The sequence below is a fragment of the Vombatus ursinus genome, unplaced genomic scaffold, assembly GCF_900497805.2.
Source record: "Vombatus ursinus unplaced genomic scaffold, bare-nosed wombat genome assembly UNPS02014809.1, whole genome shotgun sequence".
Lineage (NCBI taxonomy): Eukaryota > Metazoa > Chordata > Mammalia > Diprotodontia > Vombatidae > Vombatus > Vombatus ursinus.
In genome coordinates this window covers 11040297-11057977 of record NW_020954587.1, presented here as the reverse complement: position 1 = coordinate 11057977, position 17681 = coordinate 11040297, and the positions used below count along the sequence as shown (strand labels likewise).

At 33.0% G+C, this 17681-nt stretch overlaps 1 protein-coding gene across 4 annotated transcripts in view; it reads right to left on the bottom strand.

Moving 5' to 3' along the window:
* Window positions 1-17681, bottom strand: part of KDM6A (lysine demethylase 6A) — a 258225-nt gene that overhangs the window by 70013 nt on the left and 170531 nt on the right. For all 4 annotated transcript variants that reach the window (XM_027875477.1, XM_027875478.1, XM_027875475.1 and 1 more), the window contains exons 9-10: window positions 5153-5246; window positions 1034-1160 (exon numbers count right to left, since the gene is read on the bottom strand). In XM_027875477.1, the coding sequence (XP_027731278.1) occupies window positions 1034-1160; window positions 5153-5246 (221 nt within the window). The remainder of the gene's footprint in view (window positions 1-1033; window positions 1161-5152; window positions 5247-17681) is intronic.

The following is a 17681-nucleotide window of genomic DNA, read 5'->3' as shown; positions in this document are numbered from 1 at the left end:
TCTATCTATCTATCTATCTATCTATCTATCTATCTATCTATCTATCTATCTATCTATCTCTCGGCATACATATAATTTTCCCTCCAACTACCATAATACTGACAATACTCTATGTCTTTAGCATAAAGGATAGATACTCTTAAGAGAAACATTCTAGCCCTACCTGTACCCTTATCTAGGTTTGTGAACTTGAAGAAATCCTTTCACTTTGCTGAGTCTGTGTCTTGATCTTTAAAATAGAGTTGTACTAGATCAGGGATTCTTAACCTCAGGTCCACGACCTTTTAAAAATATTCTGATAAGCATTCTTTGATATAATTAATTTTCTTTGTAATCCTCTTCATTTTGTGAATTAAAATATATTATTCGATGAAGGGGTAACACAGGGCTTCAATATACTGCCAAAAGGGTCCTTAACACAAAAAAAAGCATTAAGAACCCTGTACTGGATGATCTCTCTGCCAACAATAAAAAACTTTTCAGCTGTATCTTTAAGGTAAGTAAGTAATATGTTCCCACCTTAAGGCAGAAAAATTATATTGAAGATAATATTAAAATGGCAATATCCTAAAAGTACCTGTTAGGCATCAAAGTCAAATCTACCATCATTGACATCTCATTCTATACAATATAAAATGCAAAGAAAAACCACACAACTAGGCAAAAAAAGCTAGGTGATTAAGAGAGAGGTGAAAACTATTATTAGTTATTATTGAGAGTTAAGATCCAACCAGTTTCTTTTAAGTCTATAATGAGAAATACAATGAAATGAAAACCAAGGGAACAAAAGTGACATTGAAAGAGAAAAGGTTTAAGGGTGGCCAGCTGGAACAGGAGGTAATACTTTAAGAAACAATAGGAAAATTAGATTGGGGGGGGGAGAAGGAGCAACCCATAACACTTTATTCAAAATCATTTTACAGGAAAAATGCACTGATTAATTATAAGGTAGAAATTAGTGTTTTAAAATTAGAACACAAATTCCCATTCTGGAATTAAGAAAAATCCTTAAAAAATACTGAGCAGAACTCACCTTCCAAGGAAATACCAGGACTGGCCAGAGTTAGGATCTGCCTCTAGAGATTTTTGGAGATACTGAATAGCATAGCTTTCCTTGGTGGCTTTGTCTCCCAGTTGATCCACAGTGTGATGCATCCACCCTACAATAAAACATCACAAATAATCACCTAAACTAAATCATTTAAATGGTATTCTTGTGTGCATTAAAAAAATAAATAACAACCTACCACCCATCCCCCCCTTCTCCCCAAAAAAGCTTTCAAGAAAAGCTTCAGTGGCTCCCTTTTGTCTCTACAATAAAATACAACCCCTTCAGTCTGGCTTTTAAACACCTACATAATCTGGCTCCAGCCTACCTTTCCATGCTAGTTGCAATTACTGTTCTTCACACAGTCTGCATTCTATACAAGCTGGCCTTCTTGCTGTTTCCTAAACATTACATTCAATCTCCTGTCTCCATGGATTTTGCACAGACTGTCATCCATACCTAGAATATTCTTCTTCCTTATGCTTAAACTTCAAAATTTCTAGCTTTCTTTAAAGATTACCTCACAGAGGAATTATATCTTGATCATCACATTTCCCCTAGTGTTCTCTCTTATAATGCCACATCTTACATTTCATTTTCTTCATGCATGCTATTTCTCCCCAATAGCATGTTAACTCCTTGAAGGGAGGAACTATTTCTTTTTTTGGTTTGAAACCCAAATGTCTAACACAGTGACTGACACATGATAGATGCTTTTATATGCTAACTGACTCAATGAATTTAATTATCTTCTATAAAAACTCAAAACATTAATTTTTCAGTTTCAGATGACCTCTGCCACAGTACTAACCCTAAATGGCAACTACGGTGGTCAAGAGGGAGTTACTAAGTCAATGAAAACTTGGTATTGAAATGTTAACCCCTTTCCTTTGGGTTTTAACTTAGTAAAAAACAAAGTGGCAGTATTCTAGGGACAAGAACCTGAGCTGAGTATGGAAGTCCTAGATCTACCACTAAACTAGCAACATGAGCTGAAGTGGTTCACAAGTTTACTATACTTCAATTTCTGCATCTGTCAAAACATGATTATATCTGCTACCTTACATAGTAGTTATAAACATAAAAATCAGATGACAAGCAAATAAAGTGCTTTGAAAAGTTATAAATACTACACAAAGATAAGGTATTTATTATTAAGCACTTTTATCTGTTGGGCTGCTATTAAAATATAAATAAAAATCTACAAGAAAAACCAACTTTAGGTATAGTGTAATTTTAAATTCACAGTACTAAATTAAGATTAAAACAAATTCAGATTATAATTACACAGCTGACAATCCTATAGTATTAATGGTTTATGAAACAAGAATCAAAGATATCAATTAATCTAACTTTCAGTTTTATAGATAAGGAAATTTAGGACTAAGGAGGTTAATTTTAATTGCAAGACTTGAACCCAGGTTTCCTGACTCTTAAACCAATGATTTTACAATAAATATCTCTTGTAAAGCAATCAGAATTTCTAACTGATCTGAATGAATCAACTGTTCATTTGGCATATCAGAAATCATGCTGTAATAGGAATATTGGCATATTTTCCCCAACCTGAGTACAGACTAAAACCAATATTAATTTTTGCCATTGACTTTTTTCTCTCTCCCACCCCCACCCAGATAATGTAGTTTAATGTAGTAGAATAAGGTAAGTATATTTCTTGGTTTTTCTAGTATTTCTAAAAATTCCAAATTGGAGACAATAAATACAAACAATGGGAAAATTTTGTAGTCTCTCCTTAGAAACTGAGGTTAAAAATAATTCAACAAATAATTGTGAATATCCTATTCAGTCTTCATTTTCTAAGACATAAATGCCCTCATGAGGATGTTTTATGCAACTAACCATCAGAAATGTGCTATTATCAAAATCTGCTATGCAAGCTCAATTTTAAAAGTGTTCCTACCACAACAAAATATTGAGAATGTACCTTCTGCACATAAGTGGTACAACTCATCTCAAAAGATGTCACATCAGTATTTTTTAAAAAAAGTTTATTATATTCAAAGCTCTTCCTCTTCTAAAGTATTATTCTGATATCTAATTGATTATGCCATCAAGCTGTGTGGGTTCTTGAAAGCTTTAATCTGTAACACACAGTTCCTACCAAACTGTAAAGGTTCAAGGATAGACCCAGAAATGGGCTATTATCTGCAGACAACCCTAAATCAGAAATTCACAGAAACTGATTAGTAAGTTGGTCACTAAGACATAATTTTCAAAAGTTTTTTGTTTTTTGTTTTTTTTTGCTACAGTAATTCATTATGGTATAGAAAAATATCTGTGGAAGAAATGCCCATAACAATAAACACAGATCTTATGAAAAACTATGTTCTAAACTAACCATGAAGTCATAGTAAAAAATGTTTTTCATTTTGCAGTATTTTTCTTTTTAAAAAGTCATTAACAACTTTCAAAAGAAGTTAATTACTCTGTTCCATTCTGTTGCAGATAATTTCAAATATGTAAAGGCTATATTGTTCCTTGCTAATATTTCAAAGCATATGCTAACTGAATTTCTCATCCACTTGATACATGGACATGGAAGTGGTTGCACTACAACACTTGATTCTTATAGGTACTATTTCCAAATGTTATGGAGGTATAAGTTAAAGTGAAGAATAAAATGATTCTTACTATCCCTGCCTACCAGCTCTGCTGTTAGTTTGCTGTTAGTAATGGGAATAGGAGCTGCAATGACCTCTACTCATTAGTTGCTGCTCAAGGGTCAGTGACAAGCTGCATTACAGTGGGGTTAAGCTCAGCCGCTAATGTATCGGGTATGTAAAAAAAGGGTCAGTTTTTATTGCTTGTACATCAAAATACAGAGTAAGCAATTGCCACATATCGGTCCAATCCATTTAAGAGTGTAAAATATGCTAGCATCAGAACATATGATAATAGATAAAATAACACAAATTGGCATGTTCCCTATTACGAATTTCTTTAGTAAAATTAGAAGGATAGGAACTACAAATGAAATTTGTATCCTGTACCCAACAACTCACTGCATTAATTTTTATTAAATAAATGACAATAGGTAAATGGAACAAAACAAGGCAGTCTGAAAGGGATAAAGTTAAAAATGGGCAATGAGAAAAATGTTAAGAGTAGATTATGGCTATAAGCTAACAATGTAAATAAATACTGCCTACAAGGAACAATGAAACTGGATAAAGTTCTAATATATTTACCTCTAATACTTTATGTTGCAAAATTGGAATTACTGAAGAAAAAACTTTGTCATTGCAAAAATGAAAGGTATATTTCAACTAAAGATAAAAGATAATTACTCTAAAACTACATAGGTTAACAGGTTATCTTAGTATAAAAGGGACAAAGCATTATTTCTATACCTTATGCTTTTACAGTCTAAAATGCTAATATTTCTAAAATGCAGTATAAATAATACTAAAGGAATGTACATGGTAGAAAACTGAACTAACAAGTGCATTTAAAATTTGGTTTAAAATAGTACTGTCAATATTAACTAAAACATACATGTTGGACAAGAGCATCTCAAAATGGTATGGGGTAAATTATGCTCTCAAAAAATGCTCTACCAAAAATTATATAAGAAGAGAATCAAAGTAACACCATCCAATTAAATATAAAAAGTAAAAACTTTGTGCATAAAATAAGGATCCCTATTTCAGGAAGTCTTGTCCTTTTTCTTATAATGGTAATACCAAAATTTGAAAAATGTTTAAATGGCAAGTATCTTATTATTTTGTGTAATCCTGGCAATGTCACCTTCTCACCTTTAAAATGAAGATGGTTCAGAAACTATAGTGTATGTTAAAGCCTATATAATTCACAGATAATGTTCCCATTGGTATTTACTACGGATAAAAACTATGAAAATTTGGCAATGCTTTATTTACCTCAATAAGTAAGCTTCTTAAATGAATCAGTGAATGGGTTTCTGTTTAAACTGTAGTACTGATAAAAATAAAAATTAATTCTTAACAAAGGATTTCAAATAAATGTGCTAGGAATGTTAAGCAAAAAAGATCAAAACAACCACCTAAAATATCCAAATAGAAAGGGAATGTGTAATTAGGGGTAAACCAAAATATTTTTACATACCTAACTGTTGTAAGACAGTTGCTTTTACTTGTGCAGGAAGGTTTTCTGTCTGCAAAAGTTGTTCATAAGCTTCCTTTGCAGAGTGATACTTTCTCTGCAGAATGGATGGAGGGGAGGGGAAAGTTAAAGAAAAAGTAAATGAAACTTGATAATCCTTTAAATATCACTCATTAATAGAGATCTTTACAAAGCATTGGAACCAATTATTTTAATTTTTTCACCTCAAAAAGTTATTAGACATTTTATTTATTGTGTAAAACTCTTTTGCAATTTAATCATTATCTGGTTTAAAATATTTAAAGCTATTTAAAAGGGCAAAGTACAGAATAATTCCCTAATGTTATTTATTCAAGTTATACCTCTACCTAATTGACACCCTAGCCTCCAACTAGTAGCCCAAATTTTAGAATGCCAAGTTACCTACTAAATCTAGCATTCAGAATTACATAGTATCATGAAAAACTGAATAGCTTATTACTTATCAATTTGCTATTATCCCAAAAGATACAAAAGTAAAATGATCTAACATTCTTATTACTTGCCTATGTGTGCAATCCCTTTAAAGGTTAATATTCTCTCCCCTAAATTATGCAATCTGCCTAAAATCTTTCTAATAATTAACAGATCAGTTAAAAAATAAGGTAGTGAGGCAAAATGCTATCCTTATCCTTAATCAAGTTCTGGAGGAACTGAAAAACAAATTTTTAATCCAACATATTGAGTCACTGTTTTGTAGGATGTAAAAGATAAAAATTATAATATTATGGGCAATATGATTGGGCAATGTTTAAAAACATTAAATTTGTAAACAATAATTTATCTTGCTTTTGTAGGCATAAACCCATACTGTTAGAAATCTTCAGAGAATGCTTGAAAAATCTTAATTACTTTTCTCAGAAGTCTAAGAGTCATGAAGCCTTTTAAGGAAATGCTTATCTTACATCAATAAACCTCTCTCTTCCACTCCCTCTCTCTAACTTGATCCTTATGGAACTGATTTTAAATGGCTCTATGACCTTAGGCAACAGTCATAACACTTGTGTCTTAAGTTTAACCATCTGGAAAAGTTAGATGATTTGACTTCTCTAGTTCTTAAGAGTTGCTGTGAATGAGATAATAAAAGTGTTTCTGCAATTTAAAAAGCAAAAAATGAATTCAAAGTATTACTGAACACTTCACTATTAGAAAAGGATTATCAGAGTTTACTTACATTATTAGCCTACATTCAATAAGTAAGAGGTCAAGAAAGTAATCTCATAGCTTTACAGTGTCAATACATACTTCATAGCACTGAGCTTTTCATATGGTAAGTGCTCAATATTTCTTATCAGACTATTTCTGAAAGCAACACATGTTGTATTTAGGTCTTTCCATAGCTTCACATTGACACTTTGCATTTCACCAAAAAACAGTATATTAACTTATGATCACACACAATTGTTTTTATTAACCCCCCCCCACCTTTTCCATCACTTCTAGTTTAAAAAAAAATCCGTCTCTCTTCCTTAAAAGCAGAGAAAAGCACCAAATTAAATAAAAATTGAATTATTGCTGAGAACAAATTTAAACAAGTTACAAAACAGAATAAGTAACTACACTGTTAAAGTATTATGGTTCAAAGCAAACAAGCTATTCCTTGTCATAGGCCAGTCCATATAACAAGGAAAAGAACACAGGTAAAATATGTTACAGCTTGGTAATTAAACACTGATACATTTGCTAACTCTGAGCCCCAAAAATGGAACTCGTGGGTTGTGTCTGCTGCAAATATAGCAAGCAAAAGTAAATAATATATCTAATTAACTGTACTTAATTAAGGGGGGAAAAAAACCCAGCAGAATTCAAGGAAAAAATCCTTAAATTCAATATAAAAATCTCTGATTTTCTACTTCACCATCCTAACTTAAAACCCCAAAGTTTGAAGATCTATTTAACAAATAAAATTACCCTGAGGATCCTAGAGTTGGTACCCTCAGAGGCTATCTTGCTCAACTTTCTCACTTTACTGAAGCCTTGAGTGATAAAATGACTTGCCTAGGTCACAAATAAGAAAGCACCAGAGCTGGAAAGTGAACACAAGTCTTTGATTCCAGGGGAAGTACTCCTGCTAGATACCAAGTTCTGCTGAGCCCCCCCCCCTCCATCTTATGTCATGCACTATTTATCCAAATAACAAAATATATTTTTTAATAAGTCATTTACTAACCATACCAAGCTCCCAACTGAAACACAAACCCACCAAATAAACAACTTTTCCTACACAAATCAGATAAAGGCAAAATCTTGACAGGTCCAGTTCTCTAAATCAAATCTTTTCATGACAAGAGATAAAAGACTGTCATGTTCAAAGAGAAAAATCTCTTACTAATTTTCTCTTCAAGGAAATAATTTGCTGATATAGAAGGAGTAGGTGCCAAGGTACCAGTCATTAACCAGGCATATAAAAAGTCAGGGTTTGAAAAGTCACATTCAATAACACTCAACATTCAAAGTTTGTATTTCTCAGAGGGCACAGCAAAGCTATGAACATGAAAGGGCAGGGAGGCAGTGTTTAAGAAAACAGCCAGAGAGGTTTCAAAAAATTCATACACATTATATTTCATAGAAAAGTTTCTCACTTGTTTACTTAAAGTAGTTATATGCAATTCTAACAAGGTGGGTTATCTAACCAAAGAGCAAAACACAAACAGCAAATCAGAAGGTGATAGAAGCTGCGTGGTATATTACAGAATAAAATTTATGTTCAAGATCATGACTTGTAATAATAAATAGGGTCATATGGAATTTGATTTACACATGTTCAGGAATACATCTATTCTGTGTATTTTAAAGCATAAACTACATAAAAGTTTAGATTCTTAAACAGGACACATTTACTGTGAACCTACACTAGTAATAAAAAAAATTGTTCTTACACTAAAGCGTACCTATTTAATTGTAAGTAGAAGAAGCTATTTCCTTCTACTATTCCATGGCAGTTAGTGGTAAAGGTCTTAATCTTAAATTGCTTAAAAGAGAAATGAGTTTACTGTTTTCAGTTTCTACTTTTCTTAAAGATCACAGATTTAGAGCTGAAAGAGATCTTATATGACATCATTTAGAAGGTAAGTGGCAGAGCCCAGTACTTGGACCAAAATCCTGACTCCAAAATGACTGTTCAACCAACAATACCAAAATGCAAAATGAGCTAGAGGTGAAGGAACCAAAAATAAGTGATTCTTTTATATTATAAAAATTTTTATTCTTACTGTAAAGAAGGGGATATATGTGGAATTTCCAACCTGTTCCTAGGATGCCTGTGTCAAACAGAATTGTTGTGTTAGGACTAACACATTAAAAGCTGCCTATTTTTCTTTTTCCAGGAAAGGACTTGTATCATCATAAGCCTATAGTTATATAAGGTGTCATGCCAGTGGTCTGAATTTAGTCTGATGGAGCGTTCTTTGAGCCATCCTGTAATAATTCTGTACATTTTACCTTTGTAACTCCGAATCTAGTAAAGGGCTTGTAGAGACAGTCCTACTGTCCACTACAATTCAATAAACAGTTGTGGAACGTTATTTTATGCCCATAAACCTTTTTCAATTGCTTCTTCCCCTTTACCCCACCATCTCAAGATAAAAAGTGGCCAGAAGTCAAGTTTGATACCGCTCTCTTTATTCTTGCCTTTAAAGTCTGGCAGGGCAATTAAGGGAAGCAATGCTTTAATATATTTTTATAATTCTATCCTTCCTTTTCAGAGAATCGAATAAAAAATGGACAAAGTTACAATTATCTAGGTTAAAAACCACCACAGAAGCCTTAGCATCAGATCCAGTTATAAAAATAAACATTTGTAAATATTCTGGCTAAGAAGCAAAATATCAGAACCTTCTTAAAATGGGCAAGAGCTAAAGATGTATTTATAAGACAAAGAAGAATTAAAAGAGAGATGTCTTTTTAAATGTTTAATTTATGTCTATTCTTTTCCACTAGCTAAAAGGGTTTCCTGGATTAAAAATTATAATCTTTGATTAAAGGAAATGAAGAAAGAGAAAGGTTGGAAATGAAAAATGAGTGAAGAAAGGAGAAATGAGTCAAATCTATGTTGCTCCTTTAAACTGAGTGAAGGTCTTAACAACACACTCTGTCAAACACTGTAGGTGATAAAATTCAAAAAGAATTAGCCCCTTCACTTATAGGAACTTAGAGCCTAACTGAAATAACAAAAAAAACCAACCAAAAAAAACCACTCCATGGAAAGTTAAATAATTAGAGATAAATGAGCTAAGTAAAATATCTGAGATGTTACAATGAATGATAGAACATTAATTCAAAGAATTTGATTATTGTAATTAGACTGTACTAATTATATAGAAAAAGAAATAAACAGAAAAGGTTAAGTTAAAATAGGCCTTAAAGCATTAGTAGGACGTAATTAAACAAGCAGACAGGAAGAACATTATTAGAGGAGAATACCTAGCATTATTATTTATGTGACACACACATGCACAAAAAAATTCCTATCCTGGGTGGAGGACAGGTGTAATAGACTAGCTTGGTTGTCCCAGAGTTTGCATCACAGAGGAGTAGAAAAGGAATAAGGGGGATATGTACTAAGTACAAAGCATAAGTTGAAGTGAGACTATGAATGATCTTAGCTGAGAATTTGTTATCTAGGAAACAAATGGAAGCCACTAAAATTATTTTTAAAAATAGGAACCTCATATGATGGAAGTGTTTTTTTTTTAGTACAATTACCATATAGTCTTTTTTTTATATTACTGCTTTATACTATTATGTGAGTTCTAGCAGTGCAATTTCCCCCATTTATTAGTTGTAATTTTCCTTCAAGAATTTTGAATTAGTGACCCCACTACTAGGACTTTAACAAAAAAAGTTACGTATGGGCATGGAAGCTAGGAGGAAGAGGAGCCTCCATTATCATCATCGTGAACTAGTAATATAAAACGAAAAAGGAAAAACACCTGTGTGACAACGTAGGAATGGTTGAACAAACTGTAATATCTGCAAAGAATGGACAACTAGTGTGAACAGAACTTATAAAAATGAGTACAAATGAGACCACTTACATAAAGTGATGCAGTGTGAAGAAAGCAGAATCAAAAGATCAATGTAAACTGATGTAAAAGGCAACAGCAGTAAACAAACTCAAATGTACAAACAGCAGTTAAGTTCAAAAGAGACGGAAAAACAAAGAATGGAAATATACACACTTTAAGAAATTAAATGTTTTTATTAAAAACACTGAACAGTGAAACAATCCAACTATATTTGTTTGGTACTCATTAGAAACATCAGTGAATGAAGTATTATACATTTCAATCACTGAAGTCCTAATCAGGATTATTTCTTTGCGTATTCTAATTTTCTTATATAATTAAGAATTATTATGTACTCCATTCTACTGGTTTTATTTTGCTTTGAATTATTTCATAAAGGTCTTTCTAGATTTCTATGTATTGGTTACACTTTTGGGTCAAAACTTTTAGTTTGCATTACAGTATTGAAGTATTAATTCTAATCATTCCCTAATATTGAATATTTATATGGTTTCCAGGTTTTAGGCAATTATACTTAATACAGTTAAGAAAATATTTTACTAACTACTCCTTTTTCATTTGTTTTTGGTAATACTTTCATGATACATTGTAATTATGGAGTCAAGAGGTCAAAATTTTATAACTTTTACGGTGTAGTGCCAAATTGCTCTACACACACACAAAAAAAGTATTTAAAAGTTTTCAATTATGTGAACAATGAGTTCATATAATTCTCTTTCTCCAAAAACTCATTGAATTTTGAGATTTTTATTTTTTCCAATTTGATACATGGGAATAGTGCTGCACCTGTTTTAATTTGTACCTCTGATTATTTTTCAAATTGATTATTAACAATGTGCTTCAACTCTGGAAAATCATGTTTAAGAAAAAAAAAAGAAATTAAACTGAAGGCTACATAATTATCATAACAAAACTTGGTCCAAGAGAAGATTTAATTAAGAAAAGACATCTTCCTTATTTCATAATAGAGGTGTGACCTAGGGGAGAGAGGGGAAACAGACTACAGATGCGGAATACTGCATAAGATTGTCAGAGTTGACATACTGGTTAGTAATTCAGTCAAACTGCTTTTTCTTATTTAAAAGGAATGGTGGCTTTGTGAGTAGGGAATGGGGGAAGATAAGGTTTGGAAATGAATGTGACAAGAAAACAAAAGACAACAATTAAATTAAAGTTGAAAAAATTCAAGCCCAATATTGCTATGTTTTGAACATTTATTTATTACAGACTGGCAATGATGTCTGTGACTTAATAGCTCCTTATATATTTTAGATGACAAATGTTTTTGTCACATCGGCTACAAATATATTCCAATATATTCCTTCTGCTACTGTTGCTGCTGTTGTATAGAAACATTTTTTCATGTAAATCTCTCTTAGCTTTAATTATCTCATTTGTTCAAACAAGAATTCTCACTGCCTTTGGAACAACTGAGATAAATATTTCAATTTTCCCATCTTTTTTTATAGTTTTGAGTTTATCAAAATGTTTAAGGATCACAGTTGTAACTGACTGTGCATACAATGTAAAATATAGGTCAAAACCCCATTACCAAACAGATCATCAACAATTGTTTTAGAAAATACATGTGCTATTAAATCAATGTCTTAGCTAGGTTTATTTTCTATAGTTTTTTTTCCCCAAACACTCATCTTTTATACGCATTTCTCTGGGTTTATTTTGTTTTAGTGCCATATAGATTTGATGGTAACTGAGCCTGTGAGTAAGGCCACTTCTGATTTTTCTCTCGAGTGTTCCCTTGATATTCTTGCATGTTTGCTTTACCGTAACTTTCGTTAAGATTTTGTCTAGTTCTACAAAGAAGCATATTATAATCTTAAATGGTATTGAATAAGATAGATATACTAAATGTATAACTGTTCTAACATTTACTAACATATTAATACACAATTAATACACATTAATGGAATTTTGATCTTTCTTTAATTTAGTTGTTTTAAAGTTGTTCTTATATAGGGAAGGGACTTAAGCACCCATGCTTTATAGATGAGAAAACTGGGTCTCAGGTAGAGGTTTCCAGATGTAGGATTATTAAATACTCTAATAGGAGGTTATGATTTCTTGATACTTATTACAAGTAAATAAAATGGCTGGGGATTTTTCTATATTAACTTTGCAAAATCTAATTTTGAACTGGTCTCCATTAAGGAAGATAAATTTTAAAGATTTACTATCACATTACATTAAATTGAAAAGTTTTTGCACAAACAAAGCCAATGCAACCAAGATTAGGAGAGAAATAGAAAACTGGGAAAGAATTTCTACAGCCAGTGTCTCTGATAAGGGCCTCACTTCTAAAATATATAGAGAACGGAGTCAAATTTAAAAGAATACAAATCATTCCACAATTGATAAAAATAGTCAAAGGATATGAACAGGCAGTTCTCAGATGAAGAAATTAAAGCTATCTACAGTCATATGAAAAATGCTCTAAATCACTATTGATTTGAGAAATGCAAATCAAAATAATTCTCAGGTACCACATCACACCTATCAGACTGGCTAACAGGACCAAACAGGAAAATGATAAATGTTGGAGAAGATATGGGAAAATTGGAACACTAATGCACTGCTGGTGGAGTTGTGAAATAATCCAACCATTTTGGAGAGCAATTTGGAACTATGCCCAAAAGGCTATAAAAATGTGCATACCCCTTTGACCCTGCAATACCACTTGTAGGGCAGTATTCCAAAGAGATCATACAAATGTGAAAAGGACTCACATGTCCAAAAATATTTATAGCAGCTCTTTCCGTGATGGCAAAGAATTGGAAATTGAGGGGATGCCCATCAACTGGGGGAATGGTTGAACAAGTTGTGGTATATGAATGTAATGGAATACTATTGTGCTATAAGAAATGATGAGCAAACACACTTCAGAAAAACCTGGGAAGACTTGTATGGACTGATGCTGAATCAAGTGAGCAGAACCAGGAGAACGTTGCACACGGTAACAGTCACATTGGGCGATGACCAACTTTGATAGACTTAGTTCTTCTCAGAAATGCAAGGATCTAAGACATGATCAAAAGTCTCATGATGAAAAATGCTATCAACATCCAGAGAAACTACTATGGAGTTTGAATGCAGATCGAAGCATATTTTTTTTTCTTCTATTGTGTTTTGTTTCCTCTTTCTGGTGGTTCCTCCTATTGGTTCTAATTCTCCTTTACAATATGACTAATGTGAAAATATGTTTAATAGGAACATATATGTATAACCTATATCAGATTCTGTGCGTGGGGAGGCTCAAAAGCTTATGGAAGTGATTTTTGAAAACTTAAAATAACAATTTAAAAAATTAAAAATAAAAAAATAAAAGATTTACTAGTATATCATGGGCTACTCATATACTCTCATAGTTATTCACATACATGAATGCTACTTTGACCTCTTCATTTCCAATGTTAATGAAAAAGCATTTATAAAGAACTGGAAACAAATAGGAAAGTAGTACCTGCTCTCAATGAGCTTACATTCTAAAAGCTCATATAAACACATAAAGGGGGCTTTCAACAACAATTCAGAAGGAAAGGTCCAGTGATCCTTAGGGTTTGCTGGCAAACAGACTGTAATATATACCTTTTTTAGTGTCGTTTCCATCAATAAAATCATAACCATTGAACAAAATATTTTTTCTTTTTTCTGTCCTAATGCAACTGAAAATCTATAACCCTAAGAAAAATATAAATATCTGAATGATTCAAATAAAAGAGGTGATGATGAGCTTCTTGCTTTGTACCAATTATCACTAGAAAGCTTTTAATATTTTTTTCACTGCACATTGAACATAATGTGTTTCTGCTTTTAGGCAGATACTTTTTTAGTGTGTTAAGGAAAAAGATACCTTTTTTCAGTGTTTTCATGATCATTCTTGGCTTTTGTTAAAAAAATTTTCTGCATTTATTCATATGATCACATGTTATTTTATGAGTTTTGCTTAATCCCATTTTTAGTCTTTCAGTATGCTCCTCACTGCTGGCCTCTTTGTGAGGTGGTTGTTCATTCATATTAAATGTCATATTAATAGTATTTTTTTAGTACTATTTCCCCTTTTGTGCTGATGATAAATATTTTTATCTAAACTTTAAGTCTGTTATATCTATGGGACAGATTATATATCCCTCATTTCCTAATGCATAGAGTAAATTTTAACAAAGTAATAACAGTTTTGTTAATTTGGATGTGCTTCCCTACTGCAGAATTCTTCTAATTTCAATCAAATTTGTTTTCCTTGTATGTTTCTTTGTATGTTCGCATACAAACCTTCCTTGCAAGGAAGAACCATCTATCTGCTTAACTCTGACTGGCATGCTTCAATGTGCATGTCTTTTAAATGTCATTGTTCTGTTTCAAAAGTTTTTTTATTTCATTTATTATTTTTTTGTTACACTTAAGTTCTGAATTACTTCCTCCCTCTTTCTCCACCCCTCTCTAGAGATAGCCACCATTTGACACAGATTTATGAATATATGTAAAACCACACTGTGAATACTTCTATTTATCAGCTCTTCCTTCTTAGGACCTTTGTAGTTGATCTGAGTATTTATAATGCTAATAAATTACAATTATAATGATGGTTGTTCACAATTATTCCACAAACAGTATTTCTGTTACTGTATACAATGTTCTTTTGGTTCTGCTCATTTCACTCTTTATTATTTCATGCAAGTTTTTCCATGTTTTTCTATAATTAACTTGGTAATCATTTCTTATAGTGCAGTAGCATTCCATCACAATCATACACCACAACTTGTTCTGCCATTCCCCAACTGATAGGCATCCCCTCATTTTCTAGTTCTTTGCCACCAACGAGGAGAGGTGCCATAAATATTTTGGAACATATAAGTTCTTTGCCTTTCTCCCTGATCACCTTGTGAAACAGACCTAATAGTGCTATTGCTGGGTCAAAGGGTATACACAGTTTTATAACTCTTCACAACTCTTAGAAAATGATTTTTCTTTGATTTATACTTAGGATTTATATGCCCTGGTGAATGTAAATTGATGGACGTAATAGTTTCTTGTGGTCAAGCAAAAAAGTCATAGTTATAACTGGAAGATACCCTTAGGTGCCTTCTAGGAAAACCTGATGATTTTTAAAGATGATAAAAAGTTTCTTTTTCAATTGTATTTAGTTACCTATTAATTTTTGCTCAAGTTTGTTGAAGTTATTATTTGCTGCTTCCATAATTGTTTTTAGATCTTGGATATTGTCTTGAGTATCCCAAACCGCTGCATGTCTTTATGTTAAAATACACACAGACACACACACACAGACACACGAGCTCTGCTTTAATTACTGTAATTTGGTTACTATCAAATTTATCCAATCTGATTTAAAAAAATTAACACATTCTATATCCCAACTACTGATGCTTTCACTTGGTATATTTTGGGGGGAAAAATTTCTCAGGTGTTTTATATTATTTAACCTGCTTACTCAGTTGCCAGTTTTGATTTACACTATTTTTCTTTTCCAGAATGGGAAGTATACAAATCAAGCAGGAAAGGTCTAGAGATGCAACACAGGAGAAGTCATAGTCCACTGTAGGGACAGAATAGTATGGAGGCAGGTAGGCGGCTCAGTGGATAGAGTGCTGGGCCCAGAATCAGTAAAACCTGAGATCAAATCTGACCTCTGATAATTACTAGGTATGTGACCTTGGGTAAGTCACTTAACCCTTATTTGCCTTAATCCGCTGGAGAAGGAAACAATAAACCATCCCATTATTTTTACCAAGAAAACCCCAAGGACAGTATGGTTCACTGAGTCATGAAGAGTTGGACATGAATGAACAACAACAATAACAACAAGGGAGAGGTCTGCACACTCCATATTGTTTAGTTGTGTAGAAGAGTGAGACAGTGAGCATGGCATCTCTCCTAATTCTGAAGGGTACAGAAAAAGCAGGGAGATTTTTCTGGAAGGGAAGGTGGAAGGATTAGGCTGGACCAACCACTAGGTCTCAGCTCCAAGCTCCAGGAGCAGTATAGAGACTATGAGCTGGGCTATCGGGAATAAGAGGGGTAGTTTGGACAACAGAACTGAGTAGCACAATGGGAACTATGGGGTAGCTTTGAGATCCTAGTTGTGGATGTTTTCAGATCAGGGTCCAGAAAGGGTGAGGTAAGGTTTCTTTGGCTTCCTTTAAGTTTCATCTAAAGGCTTACCTTCTTCAATAATGCTTTCCCAGTTTATGTAATCCTGACTTAACTCTTGAGATTACCTCCAATATATCTTGTTAAATATTTTGTTCATAAATGGTTGTTTGCATGTCTCCTCAACTGAACTGTGAGATCCCTGAGACAGAGGCTTTTCTTTTTTTAAACCTTTCTTTGTATTCCTAGCAGTACACATATGGCACAAAGTCAATGCTTATTGATTGAGCGAGCCTCAAATTCTAGAGTTTTGGTCAGTTGGAGGAAGGAACACTTTTCTTTCTACACAAACGTGGCTGTTCTGATATGGGAATGGGCAACGCCTAGAGATCAAAGAAGTTCCAGCAGTCTTTTAAGTAAAGATGTGACAGTTGCTGGGGATACAGGCCAAGTCAGATTCTGGGACGTGAAGCCACAGCCTTGGTCCTTGAGGTTCATTCCAACTGAAGGTGAAAAAAGCTGAACAGGTTTGAGTGGGAAATGGTTCCAGGTATGTCTTACGGCACCAATTCACATCCCAGTGGATTTCTGTTTCCAGGTGAAAACGTTTTGCCTCTATATTTGCTTCTTCCCTCATTTTTGGTGAGATGAGGATTTGAGTGGCATTTCATTATCTGTAAGTCATTTCAGGAATTAATAATTTCCTCAGTTTTCTTGAGACAGATACAACTGTAGTGAGATTTCAGTATGTATACTTAAAAAAAATCTGAGTAACAGAAACTTGAGAGTTTTATGCATGATTATTTGCAATTATGTTTCCTAAAGTCATCCATGGATTGGATTATCTGTGTTTATCAAGCAGTTTTTAAAAACATTAAATTATACAGCATGGAGTATAGATGAAAGCTGGCCTTGAAACCAGAAACATCTGAGCTCAAGACCCACTTCTGTGACACATACATATTGGCTGCGTGACTCTGGGGAAGATATTTAACTTTATACACTAGGCAACTCTCTAAGACGGTAAATTGCAGAGATGGTGCTGATTGAGTTTCCTCATTTGGGAATTCATTACATCAATGAAATCAAACTGACAGCACTTAATGGTTGACAAACTATGTAAAACAAAATGGAGACCTCAAAAATGAACTGAGTTTTTAGGGAGGGCAAAAAATAAGATAAAAAGAATGAAACTGCCATGTAAACACAAAAAGAGAAGTCAAGAAAGTGGGATGGTTTGAGACAAAGATACATACTTAGCTTGAGAGTATACCCAGGTGGAAACATCAAAAAAGTTGGAAATGCAGGACTAGCACCTCAGATAGAGTAATGGACTTAGGAAC